Source organism: Vitis vinifera, chromosome 2 (genome assembly GCF_030704535.1).
Source record: "Vitis vinifera cultivar Pinot Noir 40024 chromosome 2, ASM3070453v1".
Lineage (NCBI taxonomy): Eukaryota > Viridiplantae > Streptophyta > Magnoliopsida > Vitales > Vitaceae > Vitis > Vitis vinifera.
Window position 1 is genome coordinate 4,749,457 of NC_081806.1, and position 17,321 is coordinate 4,766,777.

The 17,321-nt window shown below is 35.6% G+C and overlaps 3 protein-coding genes across 3 annotated transcripts; all 3 read left to right on the forward strand.

Moving 5' to 3' along the window:
- Positions 1-381: 381 nt before the first annotated feature.
- LOC100245386 (uncharacterized) lies at positions 382-4,837 on the forward strand. Its single transcript, XM_002264518.5, has 8 exons — positions 382-731; positions 825-971; positions 1,062-1,159; positions 2,438-2,510; positions 2,591-2,651; positions 2,743-2,828; positions 2,922-3,011; positions 4,473-4,837. Exons 1-8 carry the CDS (start codon positions 621-623, stop codon positions 4,533-4,535), a joined length of 729 nt encoding a protein of 242 aa, XP_002264554.2. The 5' UTR covers positions 382-620; the 3' UTR covers positions 4,536-4,837.
- Positions 4,838-4,876: 39 nt separating this feature from the next.
- Positions 4,877-7,493, forward strand: LOC100253894 (21 kDa protein). The gene has a single exon (XM_010648515.3). The coding sequence runs from the start codon at positions 6,666-6,668 to the stop codon at positions 7,263-7,265; it is 600 nt and encodes a 199-aa protein (XP_010646817.1). The 5' UTR covers positions 4,877-6,665; the 3' UTR covers positions 7,266-7,493.
- A 2,969-nt stretch (positions 7,494-10,462) lies between these two features.
- LOC100248802 (21 kDa protein) lies at positions 10,463-11,537 on the forward strand. The gene has a single exon (XM_019218363.2). The coding sequence runs from the start codon at positions 10,485-10,487 to the stop codon at positions 11,193-11,195; it is 711 nt and encodes a 236-aa protein (XP_019073908.2). The 5' UTR covers positions 10,463-10,484; the 3' UTR covers positions 11,196-11,537.
- The last annotated feature ends 5,784 nt before the right edge of the window (positions 11,538-17,321 follow it).

The following is a 17,321-nucleotide window of genomic DNA, read 5'->3' on the forward strand; positions in this document are numbered from 1 at the left end:
ATCATAAAATAGGAACCAAAATTTATAAAATACAAACTTTAAATGACTATTTAAAAATAATTAGTACTTCATGTAATTTTTTATAGTATCTTTGACTATTCCGATACTATTTTTTAATGATATAAATATAATTTTAATTATTTTAGATAATAACCCTTGATTAATGAGTACATAAAATTTAAATTATTTTTAGAAAAAATTTATTTTATGATTTTTTTCGCATGACTATATAAAAACACATTTTTTCCACTTATTTATACTCTTTAAGTATAGTGAATATTTTTTTTTATATCTTTTTATATTTTTTATTTCTCTTCCTAAAGCAATCCTTTGATCCGTCTCCCTGAAGTCTCGGTCTTTCCATCTTTAACGTCTTGTTTCAATCTTATCCCAATCGGGCCAAGGAGTTGGGTCAGGTCTGCATGTCTGGGCCTAAACGGATGAAGTGGGCCCCACGCTAATCCAATCTCATCCAAATCCAGTGGTGCTACAGAAATGGGCCGGGGCCACATTAGATCCAATGGTCTCATTCCCGCCAAGAAGGCACTATCCACAACGAGCCACCGTCTCCACAGCACCACAGCTGCACCAGACTTCTAGAAAGCTCGAAACGGCCATCAATGGCCGCTCTCGGCATTTCTAGCGCCGCCATCGGCTTTAACACAATCACAATATTCCGTACCAAATCGGCACCGAGGCGTTTGAGGACCAAAATCTCTTGCGTTGGATGGGTACTTCTCTAACTCACCTTGGAAAATTACCTACAATTCTAAACAATTCAGCGCTAAGTCTGTATTTTCTTCGAAATTTTTGTGCAATTGAAGGACCCAGAAGGTCTGTTTGGGTCACCGAATACGGGGCATATCGCCCGCCTGGAGTTCAAGCGACGGCTCGAGAAGGACGCGGATGCTCGAGAGGCCTTCCAGCGCCATGTTCTTGAGGAAAAAGAGCGGCGCCAAGCTCTAAGGCAGGTGAGAATAAATGGGTCTTCTGTTATGTACGTCCATGCTTTGGTATATGATTTTTTTTTTTTTTTTACTTTTATTTTTATTTTTACATAGTCTCGGGTTATTCCGGATACCCCAGAGGAGTTGATTGAGTACTTTCTTGATACTGAAGCACAAGAGTTTGAGTTTGAGATTGCAAGGATGCGACACAGGTTGGTTTTCTATGAGTTTCATAATTGCATATTACCTGTTTGTGATTTTGCTTCCATCAGCAGATTAGAATTTTTGTGCTCTGCTTATATTATAGTATTATGTATTTTTAGCTTCATTTACTCTTTGTAGCTTTTTGGCGTGGTGTTTGATGCCATTGTTAAGAAGTGTTGTTGAGACCTTCATATAAATAGCTAGTTTTGCATCCCTATTGGCATGTAGGAACTCTTAGGAAGTCGATCAAATCATCACAAGTTGTGTTGTTGTACTAACACTAGTAATCCGGCCCAACTTCACGTGCCCTTGAACTGCTTGAATCTCATGTACTGTTCACAGATAAGGATAAACCAGTATCACATAGTGAGAAACCAAAGATTTGAAGCCTTACTTCCTGTAATTGAATTAACAATGATTGCGAATCTATCATCATCATTGGGTTCTAGTGACTAAAGAATGAGCTTGTGTGCTTTTAATATTATCATATTAGAATCATGCTGTGAGACAGTGAAAAGCCGGTATGACTATGTTATTTGAAAAGAAAAAGGAAAAGAAAAGAAAAAAAAAAGAAAGAAGAAAGAAAGAAAGATTCATCTCTTGGTTTTCCTGGCCTGACAGTTGCCATCCAGAAAAGTTGTGTGGGTTCTATGTATTCTTGGCATTGGTGGATTGAGCCCTCTGGGATTGGATAACACACATGGAACAGCATAAGCAACTGAATTGCACTTAAAAATGCGCAAATTTCCATAAATTTTCATTTTTTATAGAAATTTTTGATGGGTTCTTAATAATCCTTGCTAATGAAATACTCTTCTAGTTTTTTGTTTTTCATGCAACATAATACAACATTGAAGATCTTAATACCTATTACCTGCTATTATCAATTCTAAAGTTGGAACCTAGCTGCTGGATGTCAGTTCCATAAAGTTTCCTCTCCCTTTATTTCATGAATATTTGGAAAATTGACCAGAATGGTCACTTCTTATTAGTTCTCTATGTCCCTCTTCACTCTTGTTTTGAAATAAAAATTATACTGAAAAAAACTTTGATGGTTCAGAAAGGATATAATCTCTTTATTTATTAGTATCTAAAATGAGGGAGTGAACTATTGGCAGAACTTATGTGAGTCTGTACATCCTTCACTTTTGAATAAGATAACTGTAAGCATGTCTGTGTTCACTTTGTAGCATTTCCATACACTTTGCTGCAGAATATGAAATGTTATCATTCCACACCTCGGTTTTGCCCCCAACAATGCGGTGGTAATGTATAGAAATTTGCAGGTTGGACAAGGATTTTTTCTCACACTTGCAATCTGAACTGGGACAACTTCGATTTTCTGTGTCAAAAACTGAGGTTCCTCTTGAAACTATATATTTGAATTCAATTCCTATCAGATAATCGAATGGAACAACAATATGTCACTGGTGATGTAGGAGATGGAAGACAGATTGATAGAGCTGGAAGCACTGCAGAAGGCTCTGCTTGAAGGAACTGGTCAGTTAACACAACTTTGGTGGTGAAGGATCCGTATTTTTGCCTGTTTAGTAGAAAACCATAATTCCTTTGCCCCCTATTATTGTTACAGAAGCTTATGATAAAATGCAAGCTGACTTAATAACAGCAAAGGAAAGCCTAACCAAAATTTTGACTTCCAAGGATGTAAAAGCAACAGTATGTGCTACCCTTCTTACTCCTCATGCCTCTAAAGATTCTCTTGATATACTATATTTTGCAACTGAGATAGTTTTTATTTTTTTCATTTAGTTGTTGGAGATGGTTGAGAAAAATGAACTCAATAGATCCTTATTGGCACTTCTTGATGAAAACATAGCAAGTGCGCAAAGTAGTGAGCAGGTGAGAACTGTCAATAAAATCTTCTTTTATCTTGTCAAACTCGATTTTTTCATGTTTTTTTCATTGTTGAAAGAATAAAAGCGCTCCATATTGTCACCACTACACTGACCAAAAAATGAGAATGATGCATCACACTGAAATAGCTCCTATTTAGAGCAACCACTTTTTGGGCTGAAAAGCTATTTATAAAATTTAATAATTATTCTAACTAGGAAACATCCTATCAATTGTGGGCATATCAACTCCTAATCGCATTAAGATTATTTTTAATGCCCCTAGGATCAGAACAAAGAAAACCTAAATGAATCTTTCTAGTCTATTGCTAATTTATGACCAAATCCAAATAAACTTCTAATTGTATTCTTCATTATATATATATATAAATGTGCATGGATGAAAGGGGTTTGGGGTTTGGAGAGAGAAGGAGAGAGAGAATCACAATATTGTCTTGCTAATTTAGGCTTTTCGAAAACCTTTTGGCTACCTTATTTTAGTTGTTATCTTGAAACTTAATTCATCTTCTCCAAGGCTGAGTTCTCGACCTTGGTATGCCCACTTTTTGAATTTTACAAGACTTATGCAGTCCACTTCTCATTATCCTTTGTAAACTATGCCTTCTGCTCAATAGTGTTCACTATCTCATGATCCTTTGGAATTTCATTGTCTTTGCCTTCAAGTGTCACTAACACATCACCAATGTTCTATAACTAGGATTGTCGGTAGTTTGAGGTTGGCTTGCTATGCTGGTCAAATAATTAGATTGCCCTCTTGGATGCCTCTAGCTAACACTGTAAGAGTCTGGATGGGAAGTGATTCTTGGAGGGGTCAGAAGCTATTCCTAATGCTTGAAAGCCCTTTCCTTACAAAAATATGTATTTGCCAATTTTTAAAAATCACTTCTAAAAATCTAGAGAATCGCTTGAAGTGATTTTTGAATTAGCATTTGATAGGTGCTTCTTTTTAAAAACACCCTTTTTTTTGTTATATATCCCATTATCGAAAATACTTTTTTGGTTTATATCCAAACACTAACTAATTCTCCATAAAAGTGTTTTAAATAGAAATGCTACTGGCAGAAAAGGCACAAGTTGTAAACACTTTTACCAGAATCACTCCGAACAGGTCCTAAAACTATAAGCTTTGATTCTAGATTTGCTTCATACTGGGCAAAAAATGTACAATCACTCTTCATATTCATCTTTTTGTACAAAACACATGGTGGCCTTCTGATCATTTATGATTTATTGTTGTTTATTCTTTACTAATGACATTTGTTTCCTGAAACATGTTGACCAATCTCAGGGAAAATTAGCTTCTTATTGTGTTTAGTTTATCGCTAATCCTCAACCAATTAAAACAAGAAAAACCTATCCCATCATTTCCTAGTCGTATTATCTCATAAACTGCATTCAGATCAAAGGAAGTTCCTAAAGCTAACTTAATGTGATGTGTAATATGCAGAAACAAGCCGTAGCATTCATGGAAAAGCTTCGTGCAGCTGTTCTCAAGTACATAACAGTTTAGTGTTCTGGTGATAAATATTAAGTAACCTTTCAGTCCTTATAGTGGGTTCTTGATTAGATCAATTCAAGTGATAATCAATTATTCTGCATCAGTATAGATCCTGTTTCTTTAATATATTAAAAAAATTGAAAGAGATCAGATTCTCATTTAAATAAAATGTAAGAAAACTGTAATGGTTCTATTACAAATTATATTTTGCTGGAGCTTTTGTAGATTACTGTATGACCTTAGAGCTATGACAGCTTATCTTTATGAGCCTTTTGAATACTCCTTGAAATTTATACGAAGATTCCTTTCACGTATCTTTGAAATCCCTTGGGATTGAAGAAAATTTTAGAAAAAGCCAAGAAGGTGCCAGGATGCTTTGATGCATGACATTTTCTGTCATTTCCCCATAGACAATCTATACTAGAAGATCAATGATCAGAGAGGTTCAAGTCATCCTGAGACTGAGGACAATTTAATAGTGGATTAGTTAAATCAAGTGTGTGGAGCTTTTCTTTATCTCATCTTTGACTTTTCAATTTTTCATTCTCCGAATATCTGTCACATGCACACTGGACATGAAATGCACTTAAAAGACACTGGAGAAGCTGTAGTTATTTGAATTCAAAGCAATATGATATTTTGTAATGATCTTTTATCCTCTCAAGTTGACTTTGCCTGTTGGCCATAATGAGCTGTCTTAGCAGGTCTCTCGGAAAATGGGAAGATTGAGCTTAGGAAATACAACCCTTCTAGGGCCAGCCATAGTCCAACCAAAGAAATTCCAAGGCTGGGCGCAGCGAGGCCTGACCATTCTCCTCTAGGTCTGATCCTAGCCCGGCCCAATTTATATCTCTAGGAAAGGCCGAATCCAAGGAACTGTTAACTTTGTTAGGTGTGGAAACTGTACATATAATCATGGCTGATAGCAGTCTTGGCTTAGAAGACAAATAAAACCCCAATCTACGGTAACATGTGAACACCGGCTTGTCTATCTAAAGAGGTGTGGACCAGTCCTGTCTGCCCTTGTGAGGTATGGTTTTGGTACTAATGGTTCATCAAGTCTAATATAGGTGGGCCCAGTCCATTCCTATAGTTGGATGCACCATCCCAGTGATTACCCAGGGAAGGTGGGCTTTATTTTAAGTTTTGGAGATTTGATTAGAAGTAGTTCTCATTTTTATATTTGCTATATTTTCTCTCTCTCTCACTCTCACACACACACACCTACACATAGATATTGTTCTTTAGCATCTTCCACTAGGAAACCCATTGACCTCGGAAACCACACAAGACTAAATAAAAAACCCGTCAAATTGCATTACTGTTTGCTAATTGTAATAGTATATTGCTTATCTGACTGGGATCTGCAGATGGCTTCTTCATGAACATCAATGCCAATAGAATATATTAACTTTTGTTTTTGTATTGAAGCTTAGAACTATCTAGAAAGCCTTGGCAAGTGATTGAGATATCAATGCACACAATGCGATGGCTCTTTTTATTGAACTCACACTCCCTAGATCTCCCAACATCATGAAAATCTCGCCTTGTTCGCCTCCATCTTGTCTATTACTGATCAATTGGTTATGTTTGCATGAAAACTTTAGTTTATTAACAGGGCAAGTGGTTCCAACTTTCTCAATTTACATTCTAATTGCAACTTGCTTGAAAGAAAATATTTTATTAGACTCGTAAGGATTGGTAATTGCTTGACTCAACACCTCAATTTCCATATATTTTTGATAGGCTTGGTTGGCAAATTTCGCATTAATTATGTTTTTGTGCCAGACCCAATAAAAAATTCTTCTTGTTAAGCTGCTAGGGAGCACATTGTGGTTAAAGGGGTTAGGCATGTGTTTATCACTAAGAAAGGTATTATTCTGTTCAGTGGCTGAGAAAATGTAGAGAGAAGAAATTTTGAAAGCTTACAAGTGTTTGCACGAAATAGAGAGCATAAAGATAAAATATTTCAATAGCTGCAAAGAGAAACTAAAAGATAGAAAGCAGGAGAACCAAGGCACGTGACATCCTTTAATTTAACCTTGAAGGAAGATAAATGACTTCCTTTAGACTCCCTTATATAGAGATTCCAAGCTCTTATTCTCTCCATCCTTGTCCAGTCCATCTCTATCCTTTCAAATCATGGCAAAGCTTGGCCTGTCCCTGCTACTTGTCTGTTCTATTCTTCACATGGTTGGCACGGTGGACTCTGCCGCTGCCAGAAACTCTGCTGCCACAAGCTTCATTAAGGCCTCATGCAGGGTCACTCGGTATCCTGTGCTGTGTTTTCAGTGCCTTTCAGGCTATGCCAGCACGATTCGACAGAGTGACCGACAGTTGGCTCTAACTGCTTTGTCAGTGAGCCTATCCAGGGCTAGATCCGCCACCGTGTTTGCCTCCAAGCTGACTAAGGTTAGGGGACTCAAGCCTAGAGAGCACGAAGCAGTGAAAGACTGCATAGAGAACATGGCTGATACTGTAGACAGGTTAAGCCATTCGGTCCAGGAGCTTGGCCGCACTGGGAAAGCAGTGAGCCAGGACTTCATGTGGCATATGAGCAATGTCCAGACCTGGGTCAGCGCCGCCCTCACCGACGAAAACACTTGCCTCGACGGCTTTGCGGGGCGCGTCATGGAGGGAAATGTGAAGACTGCCGTTAGGCGCAAGGTCATCGACGTGGCACAAGTCACTAGCAATGCCCTTGCATTGATCAATCGCTTCGCTGCAAAACCAAGGCATTAGATTTGGTGTTGAGACTTGAGAGAGTAGTCAGCTTGCTGCTTTTATGTGTGAATACTACATGTTATGCCTAAGGTTTGTACCATGAAGCCGGTTTAGATTTAGCGTTGGAGATTCTGTGCTTGCTAGCTTGTGTGTGAGTATGTACTAATACACGATCTCTCTCAATCAAGGCTTGTAACTGGCTCTGTTCTTCTTGTATAAAATCAGGTGGTTTTGTTTGTGAGAAAATGATGGGTTCACCCCACTGTTAAGCCAAATTGTCTCTCAGCATCATATAATTTTTACAAAATTATATTATATCCATATGAAGACAAGTTTGGTGAGAAAACCCATTCTTAAGTGCATGCAATTACTGCTCTAAACTTGAATTTAAAGGAACTATCTTAAAGTTGATGATCGTGACTCCTCTTTGCACTATGGTAGAATTAATATATGTATTTTAAGCATTTAATAATTCAGTGCAGGGAACTGTGCTCTAGCATGGTTGCTCAACCGCCTCTTCCAGTGTCTAATTCTTCAACCTAATGCTTTGGTTTTATCTCCTTTTTTTGGGGCACGATAAAGCAGAACCGTGCTTGGTTGGTGGGGTCTTGAGTGGGCGGTATGGGGTGTGGTATTTTAGATTTTTTATGCGGGATAATTTGATGGACGAAACTAGCCTTTGATGGCGTTTTCTAGAATATTCTGAAAATGGGCATTTCAGTCATTTAAAAGATAAATACCTACCTTAGGGCTAGGTGTGAGGGGGGCACGAGACAGTCCTGCCCGCAATCTACGGGCCTTTGAGAAAGTAAAAGGCAAAGTGTCATTTTCAAATTTTTCATGATATAATCTCATTTTATTCTTCTTTATTTTCAGAGTCATGCGTACATATGAAAAAATAGAATGTTACGTTATCAAAGTCCCATTCCTTGCGTTTCATTGTTTTAGATTCGAGATCCCGTTATTTGGCGTCTTAATCCTATTGTTTGTATCATTATTCATGGATTTGATGATGAAGATAACTTCAATAAATATCTTTTTAACAGTCTAGCATTTTCCTTACTTTTATATTTTTAATAAATTTAAAGGGTCAATCTTTACTGCAGAAAAGCAAATCAATCATGGTTGATTTCACGCCCACAAACCCACATAGCTGGTTGCTTTCCGTTTCATTATTCTTCTTTTCCGAGGGAGGGGTCACAGTACGGTGCCCCGGTGACATTTTTAATTTTTGAATGACCAAACAATTCGATTATTGGATTTTTCAAATTCATTCAAAAATGATATGAAAACGGACGAGAAAACAGACAATACCATTAATTGTAAGGAGAAACTGCTCTTATTTGCGCATAATATGATTTCGCTTGAAATAATTTGGATTTTCGAGTGCAAAAAAGAGTGTAAGTTGTTGTATACGTGACGAATATAATGCTTTTGTGGAAGGATTGGGAATATGAAATGGAGAATGGTACAGAAATTGAGTGGATAAGGACGTCGCGAGACCCACAGAAGTACGTGTCACCACATGCAGCTCAACTGCTCTGGGCACGAGAGAAGACAGTGGAAAAGTGGATGGCGCATGGAGCAAGTGGCACACCTTCTGCAACCAAATGCCGGACTCTGTGGGCCCAGAAATGGAATTCGCCACTGCAATGAATGGAGGCAGTGAGGTAGAGTGACGCATCTTTGACAGAGGAGGAACGAGGCTCACCTGCATACTCCTGTCATGTTCTTCAACCACTAACCGATCGCCAGGCCTCTGTCTCATTGCTAAAATTGGGCTGTGGCCGCAATATTCCAGCCCAACATTTGCCATCCGTCGAAACAATGGATGTAATTAGAAAGACCTTTCCCCTATTTGAAAAAGAAAAAAAGAAACGCAGGTGTGTAATGGTTTTTACTTTTTTGTATGTTATTAATTTGTTCCAATTGGTTTGAACGTTTGAAAATGTTGGTTTCAATCTGCCAACAGCGACAAGGTTTTTATCTTTTAACAGCAGACTGTTCTTAAAGTGGGTCAAGCATGGGCGAGGCATCGGGCCGCTGTCAGTTTAATTCTGATCCCACCACCTCAGGCAGGCTTACTATTGAAAATCTGTAGACTTTGAAACCATGCATGATCTGCAACAGCGACCTCTTACGGTCAAAGAGGATGAATTTTTCTTCTCCAATGAGATGGGACATTGATTTTGAAAAACCCATACCCCCATGCCCGCAACCAAGGTACATTGCACGGACTCATTCAAGCAACCTAATTAATGGCTGGCAGTGAACATCTTCAAATAGTGCGTTACATACAAAGCTTTTTAATTCATGCTAACGGGTATGGATGGTGGGATCCAGATGTTTGGTAAGTTGAGCTTTCCTCGTCTTTAATGCACACAAGTTGCTCCTATTAATTTAGATATATTTCGACCTGGGATACGCTCGATTTAGAATTCTGGAATTTTCAAATAAGAGGAGGGTCATGGCCAAAGTTTTATCGGCATGACATTTAGTTACGTGCACGATTTCTCTGCTAATGATTCAATTACAAGTATGAATCAGATGTTGATATATGATATCCCAGGCAATGGCATTGGACCAGTGTCACATGTTAACCTTCATTTTGGGAATTGGGTTCGCTCTCTTGTCTCTCTCTTTTTTTGCACTCAGTTTAGACATCTGTGCCCATGAAAATGGCTTTGGGCCCTCGCCAGATTGAATTGAAATAATTGTTGGTTGTTACACATCTAAATTACCTATAGCCACAACTGTTATAACTCCCAGATTTTTCTTAATTAACGTTGCAGAACACTGGGCGTGGAGAATCAAGACTCTATAATACCTTTCAAGATCATGAAACGCGGCAAATATAACAAGGCCTTGGAAAGTTAAAATAGAAAACCAACCAGATTTGGAAGACATCGGAGTACAATCATTCACTCCCCCCTTGAAACCTGGTTCTTTCCTTAAGAGGCAGGGTGGAGTACAGATGTAAGTGAACTCTTGCTTAGTTATCCAAAATAGCTCTGCCAATATGAAAGGGCAAGGCCGGATTGCGGCAAAAATAAGCCATGTTGGCAACAGTAGGGAAAAGGAAAAGTTGGAAAACTACTAGAGCTTTGAAGTAACTTGGAACCGACCCATTTGGCTCTTTGGAGTTTTATTTTTATTTTTTTACTTTCCATGAGATAAGCCTTTAACGTGGCTCCTTACCTAAGAGGATCTGCTTCATCCTTAAAATCTGCCCTTCATATGTCAGCTTCCGTTTTTTGTGGGAACCACAAACTTTCGGATTTTTCTATAAATTGCAAGCACTTCCATGTTCCTCACATTCATCATCACACAGGAGAGGTGGAAATGGAAGGTTCATCTCTTAGCCCACCACTTACAGCTTTCTTCATTCTCTTTTTTCAATTCTCTGCGTGCATGAGCTCATCTTCAGCCGCACACACCAACACGGACTACATAAAAACATCATGCCTTGCCACAACATATCCTCATCTCTGCTACGACTCCCTTTCAATTTATGCCAACAAAATCCAAACCAGCCCCAAACGGCTAGCCACCACTGCCCTCTCCGTGGCCAGTTCTTCAGCTAGATCAACGTTGGTATCGATGAAACAGCTGTCAAAAACCCATGGCTTGAAACCCAGAGAGGCTAGTGCCATGATAGACTGTGTCGAGGAGGTGGCAGACTCAGTTGATGAGCTTCACAAGTCCATAGGGGAGATGGGTCATGCTGGAGGGCCCGATTTTGAGTTTCGAATGGGTAATATTCAAACATGGGTGAGTGCAGCCTTAACAGATGAGGAAACCTGCACGGATGGGTTTGCTGGGAGAGCCATGAATGGGAACCTCAAAAAAACTGTACAGAGACACATCAACAAGGTTGCACGTTTGACTAGCAATGCCCTGGCTCTTGTCAACAAGTATGCCTCCACCCACACCCCTGCATCACCATGACGTTTGACCTCTCGGTTTGGGACTCAACCTTTTCCATTAAAATTTCCTTGAGTGCTAGCTGATAGCTAAGTTTTTAGAACAGGCGAGTGAAAAATACCTCAGCAGATTCACTGTGAAAATAGTAATCATTTTGTAAAAAAGGGCAAATCGAAGAAAACATGGGATTATGCACCAGGATGGATAAGATTTAGATGTCAGCAGTTTGTGGGTCTGTAACTAGTAAGCTTATTCTAGAGCTTGGGTTAGTGAATTGTGTAGGCTTGAAACACATGCGAGTATCAAATATTTGTACCATATTGATATTAATTAGTAAAGCAGAGCATAGTTTGTTGTGTGATGTAATTTAAACTATTTTAGAGGATTTTTTTCATGTGTATAACAAAACCCAATCCACCCCCACTTTCATTGAAAAAAATTTAGCATCACTTTCATAAAAAGGTATACTATATAACTAAATTTTATACTTCAAGGTAAACAAACAAAGAAAAGAAAAGAAAAATAATCATCAATTTATAGGTCAACCCCAGCTCATTTCATGTCACGAAATTTCTCTTGGGTTTTAATTTCAGGCCAACTTGGGCCAAGGCAGCCATTCTGAGTTCATGTCTTTTGTTGGCCCAACCCTCTTAAGGCCAGGAAATCCACCTACTAGTCCATTTCTCTTGTCCCATCACACCTCAATTTCTGCAAATCACTTCCCACGGGCCACGCCCACTGATCCTCGTCAGGGGCACAACTTGGGCGTGTTAGATTTGATGCAATTAGAATCTAACCTAATCTTTGGATTAACTTTAACAATCATTTTTAATTTTTTTATTGGATTGAGGTTTGACAAGGACAATGTTGTAGCAATCTTAATCTTTTATCTAATATAATATTTTTATAATATATACATAAACTCAATTCAAGTTGGACTTAAAACAATGTTCTATTTTAGAGTGCAGTTAAAGAGATTGACTTGACCTAATCTGATATTTGGGTGAACTTAGGTAATTATTTTTAATATTCGGGTTGAATTTGAGTTATGCTTTTTCGGCCTAATCTCAATTTGGGTTGGATTCAGATCACAATTCAAACTTCACCTAAACTTAATGTTTTTATAATTTTTATAATGCATATTATCCCATATAATAATATTTATTTTCTTTTTAATTTTTTTTAAAAAACTTTTAAATTATATTATATCATATAGTTTTTTTCATTATTTTAGAAATAAATATAAATTTATTTTTACTTGTTTTGTTGTTATCTTAATTTTTTTCCTATTTCCTATTTAAATTTTCATATAAATATATAAAAAAAAGTTTAAGAAAGTTTGTAGATGAATTTTGAGTTATGCAATTCAATCAATCTAATCATGTAAGTCTAATTTAAGTAATTTGAATTCAATTTGAGTTAAGTTTGGATTGAGTGCCTCACATGAGATTAGAATTGATTACTTTTTTTAATTGGGATTACGCTTGGATTGAGTACTTTGTATTAAAAGTAAGTTAGATTGAATTAGGATTGTTTGTTTTATAATTTAGATTATATTTGGGTTAGTTATCAATTTGACTAACTTGCTTAGAAGTCTTAGTTCTAATAATTTGAATCTAACTTCATATATATATTTATTTATTTTGAATTTTATTATTTTTTAAAATATCAACTTATTTACTACTTAAATTTTGGTATAAAGCCGTAAAAAAAGTTTTCAAAAATGGTGTAAATTTTGAATCATACTATCCAATTAACCTGAATCTAATTTGATTAATTTGAGCTTATACCAATTCTAAAAAATGAGAGTGTATTAGGTTTAAATTTAGTATCTTAGATTAGAGGTTTTGATTAGATTGAATTAATTATATTTTAATTCAGATTACACTCATTAACCACCAGCCCAGAGAGAACTAATGGCACAGTAATCATTATGGTTTGGTTGTCATCTCCCAATGCAGCTTCCATCAACAACCACTGAAATGGCCCCATTAATTCATTTAATATTGACCATTAAAAAAGTGGAAGTCAAATGATATATGTAATGTATTGTTTTTTCCGCAAAACTTCAGGACCGTGGTTTGCTTGGGACCATTGAGACGAAAGTACAATGTGGCATTGGGCACGTTTTGATTCGTTGGCACCATAATTTAAGATGAACAAAGAGTAGGGATTTTTTATAAGATTACCATAGTTTTAAAAAATAATTTCTAAATTATCGTAGGAAAAATAATTTCAAATCTATCTAGTTTTATCCAAATAGGAAAGAGGAAATAAATTGAAATTGAAAAATCATTTCTTCAAAAAATAATTTTAAAAAAAATAAAAAAATTGAAACTATAAATCGTCTCTTCATAGAAACGATTTCAATAAAAATAAAAATAAAACCAAGTGAGAAATCATCTCTTGAACGATTTAAAAATAAAAAATAAAAAATAAAAAAATAAAATTAAGAAGTGAGAAACATCTCTTCAAGAGAACGATTTCAAAAAAAATAAAAATAAAAATAAAATAAGTGAGAAATCGTCTATTAAAGAGAAGATTTTCAAAAAATAAAAAATAAAAAAAATTAAGAAAAAAGAAATTATTTTTTTTGTCTTTTGAAAAGACGATTTCCTATTATACGTGGAGAGTGAGATTTGTAAGCTCAAGTCACACCTACGGATGGATTATAAAAAACAAATTAAGCCAACTATACATTGATTCAAACCACACCTATTAATGGGTAATAAATATATGTGGAAATAGACAATTTACATTGTTTAATTTTTTTTTTTTTTGGGAAATCATTTCTTCAAGAGATGATATCCAACTGCTTAATAATTTTTTTTTGGTGGAAATCATCTCTTCAAGAGACGAGACGATTTTCAATTGCTTAATTTTTTATTTTTTGGAAATTGTCTTTTCAAAAGACTGATTGGTTAATTTGTTATATATATATATATATATATATATATATATATATATATATATATATATATTTTGGTGGAAATCATCTTTTCAAGAGATGATTTCGAACTTCATAAATCGTCTTTTCAAAAGATGATTTAAAAAAAAAAACAAATATCCTTTCCTCCTATCTGACAAAAACTACTGTAGATTTGAAATTATTTTTTCTATTACGATAATTTAAGAATTATTTTTTAAAATTATCGTACTCTTATAAAAAATCCTAGAGAGTAGAATTAGGACCTGTTGTGTTAAAGTTGTCACTTTTCAAACTCTCATATGATTTATTTGGTTTGGAAGTGCCTGTAGGCCATACTCTCATATGATTTATTATAAAAGGTAAAATCAAATATAATTATTAGATCGTGAAAATGCCTTATTCTATACTCATTATATTCACATCCTAATTACAAACCCTTTTATTTTATTGAGTATGTCATTTTTTTTTCACAATGTTATTCACTTTATATAATATTTACAACCTATTTTCATCTTATTACTTTTTTCCTTTCCGAACTATAATATTTACAAACATATTTCTAATAATTTTTCTTATCTAATAAAGAAAATAATATTTATAAAACTGTTTCTAATAACTTTCATTTTTTCACAAGAAAATCTAATAATAAAATAAGAAATCAATTTAAAAAATATTTTATACAATAATTTTTAAAACAAAATGGAATCTATAGTAATTAAGAATTTTGAATACTTTTCAACAAAATGAATGAAATAAAAATAATATTTATTTGAGAATTATTTTTTTTAAAAGTCGATCTTAAAACAATTTTTTGAAAATTATTTTATGATAATTTATTAAACAAAAAACCCAAAATATTCTTAATATGACTTAAAAATAAATTTTACATATAATGATTTTATTTTTAATCATTCCTCCCCGTATTTATATAAATACATTTTAAAAACACTCTAAAAAATAATAAAAGAAAAATAAAAACCGTTAAAAGATATTTTTTTAAATCACTCTATTTGTTTTTTTGTCTTTGATTATCAAAAGTGTTTTTCGTATTTTTTAAACAATAAAAAACAATTATAAAACTGGAGGTTAGGTTTTCAGGGATTTTTTCAAGTAAATCATCTATCTAGAAAAAAAAGAAATGGCCAAAACCAGGATGAAGTACAACAGAAGAAAAACAAGCCCCCTAAATTGGGATTGATAGCATCAGCTATGTCCCTCTTCCCTGGGACACCGAAGTAGGATTATAGCGGATTCCTACTTCCTCTTTTTGTGAGTTCCTTAATCGTTTACCAAATCAGAGACCCCCCTATGGCATTGGTTTCTCAATGAGAAGAGAAGATTGGCAGTCTCCATTATTTTTACTTCACTCCATTTAAGGTATTTTTCGGCCTGAGGCGACCTGTTTGGTCTCCAGCCATTCAGGAAATGGAAGCCGACAGCACATGTTCTGCGTATAGTAAACTTGTTTTCAGACATGGCTTATCAAATCAGCAGACAATTCTGAGCCACAAATGGGTCCATCATCAAAATTTAGAGGCCAGATTCACTTAGTTTAGGTTCACACGTCTCAAGATTCAGTTGTCCCTTTTAGTTATGATGATCAATATGGTTGTTAAACTTTTAGAACAGTGAATTGCCAGAGTTGATTAGTCTATCAGATTGAATTTATCTAGCATATACTCCACCGAGAATGTACAGATACCTTCTTCATTGAACTCCACGACTTTCCCAGGAAAGAGATGGAAAAGTTGCTGTTCTTTTCCATGCACCAATTAACAGGAGTGGAAAGGGAAGATCCAATAAGCTCAGACTTTTGGGCTTCAAGCGAATGATATTCAAATATGGGTGAGTGCAGCATTGAGGGATGAGTATGCGTGTAATGATGGCCTTACTGCACGTATGACTCACATTGCTTTGTTTCTCAATTCAAACCACCTTTTCTCAGGTGAGACTGAAATATCAATTCTCATCGTGAAATGATTTCGTCCTATATGAATTCTTGTTAATGGTGGCCCGCCCATATGTCATAAGCTTTGACAGTTTCTTTGTGCTCATCACATCCTCTCGTGTCCTTACAGTGAATTGAAATTTTAGTACTCAATCAAGTCCTAATTAATGTAAAATAAAATTAAAAAAAAATCTTTTAAGCACTATTAATGCACAAAGATTTACTGCAATTTAGAATAGCTTCATATTAACAAATTTTTGAACTTGCAAATAGGGACAAATAAGCATGTTATGAGATTCCTCGGCTAAGATTTTAATATCGTATTAAACTACCAATTTAGCTTACAAATTTGAATTGTAGGATAATAATGGATCCAAAATGTACATCAAATTAATTAGTTGGATTATTTTTTAGAATTGCTAAGGAGAGGACGATTCAAAATCGCCTAATCAAAATGTACCCCAGAAGCTCTTTCCATAATTGGAGCGGTGAAGAGACCAGACCAAATTGGCCTCTAATGTAGCATTCGCTCAGAGGCCCACTGAGATTGTGTTCACTGTAACTTTTATTACGTACAAAGAAAATGAGAAACTGATTATGACAAAGCATTATTAATTAATGCTTGATGTTTCAGTGTGCTGGATTTGAAAACCATGTCGTTTTAGAGTGCGCCACTCGTTAAGGCTGAACTAGGTCTGCTGGGGACCACCAAAAGAAAAATACGCAATGCCACTCAATAAGACGCCGGATGGGGCCAACGAGCTCATTGGCCACATGAGGACCAATCAAGAATTAATAATCACTATTTTTCTTGGGTTGGCTAGGCTGCTGGGACCCATCAAAAGAGAAGATATATTGTCACCTTTTAGATGATTACAAGGAAGTTATTTGTAGCCCTCGATGTCATACAAATTTTTAGGTGTTCTTCCGTTCCATCTTTCCCCCCGTTGAGATGGCAACACTAACAAGAGGTAACAATCTTGATATTGGCCATATAATCAGGCGGCTCCGGAGGAAACGCTCGTGGATCGATTTCAAAAATCTGCGGTCAAATTAATTCATTTGTTTTAATTCGGTGCACATGGCTTGACATCTCTCTCATTGTGCTGATGAATGGTAGTTAGAAGTCAGGGATATTACCAGAATTGGTTATTTTCATGGCCATTTGGAGTTAATTAATTGGACATCTCTGATATAAGAAATATGAAAATGAGTATAAAAACAACTCTAATACGCTTCCAAAGTTTGACTGAGTGGGAACGTTAATTTTATG

Excerpts from the sequence above, each read along its gene's own strand:
- LOC100253894 (XM_010648515.3), top strand. The coding sequence starts at position 6,666 with ATGGCAAAGCTTGGCCTGTCCCTGCTACTTGTCTGTTCTATTCTTCAC.
- LOC100245386 (XM_002264518.5), top strand. The coding sequence starts at position 621 with ATGGCCGCTCTCGGCATTTCTAGCGCCGCCATCGGCTTTAACACAATC. Across the intron at positions 2,652-2,742 it reads GGCTCTGCTTGAAGGAACTG|AAGCTTATGATAAAATGCAA; the intron begins GTCAGTTAACAC and ends TTATTGTTACAG. Across the intron at positions 2,829-2,921 it reads CCAAGGATGTAAAAGCAACA|TTGTTGGAGATGGTTGAGAA; the intron begins GTATGTGCTACC and ends TTTTTCATTTAG.
- LOC100248802 (XM_019218363.2), top strand. The coding sequence starts at position 10,485 with ATGTCAGCTTCCGTTTTTTGTGGGAACCACAAACTTTCGGATTTTTCT.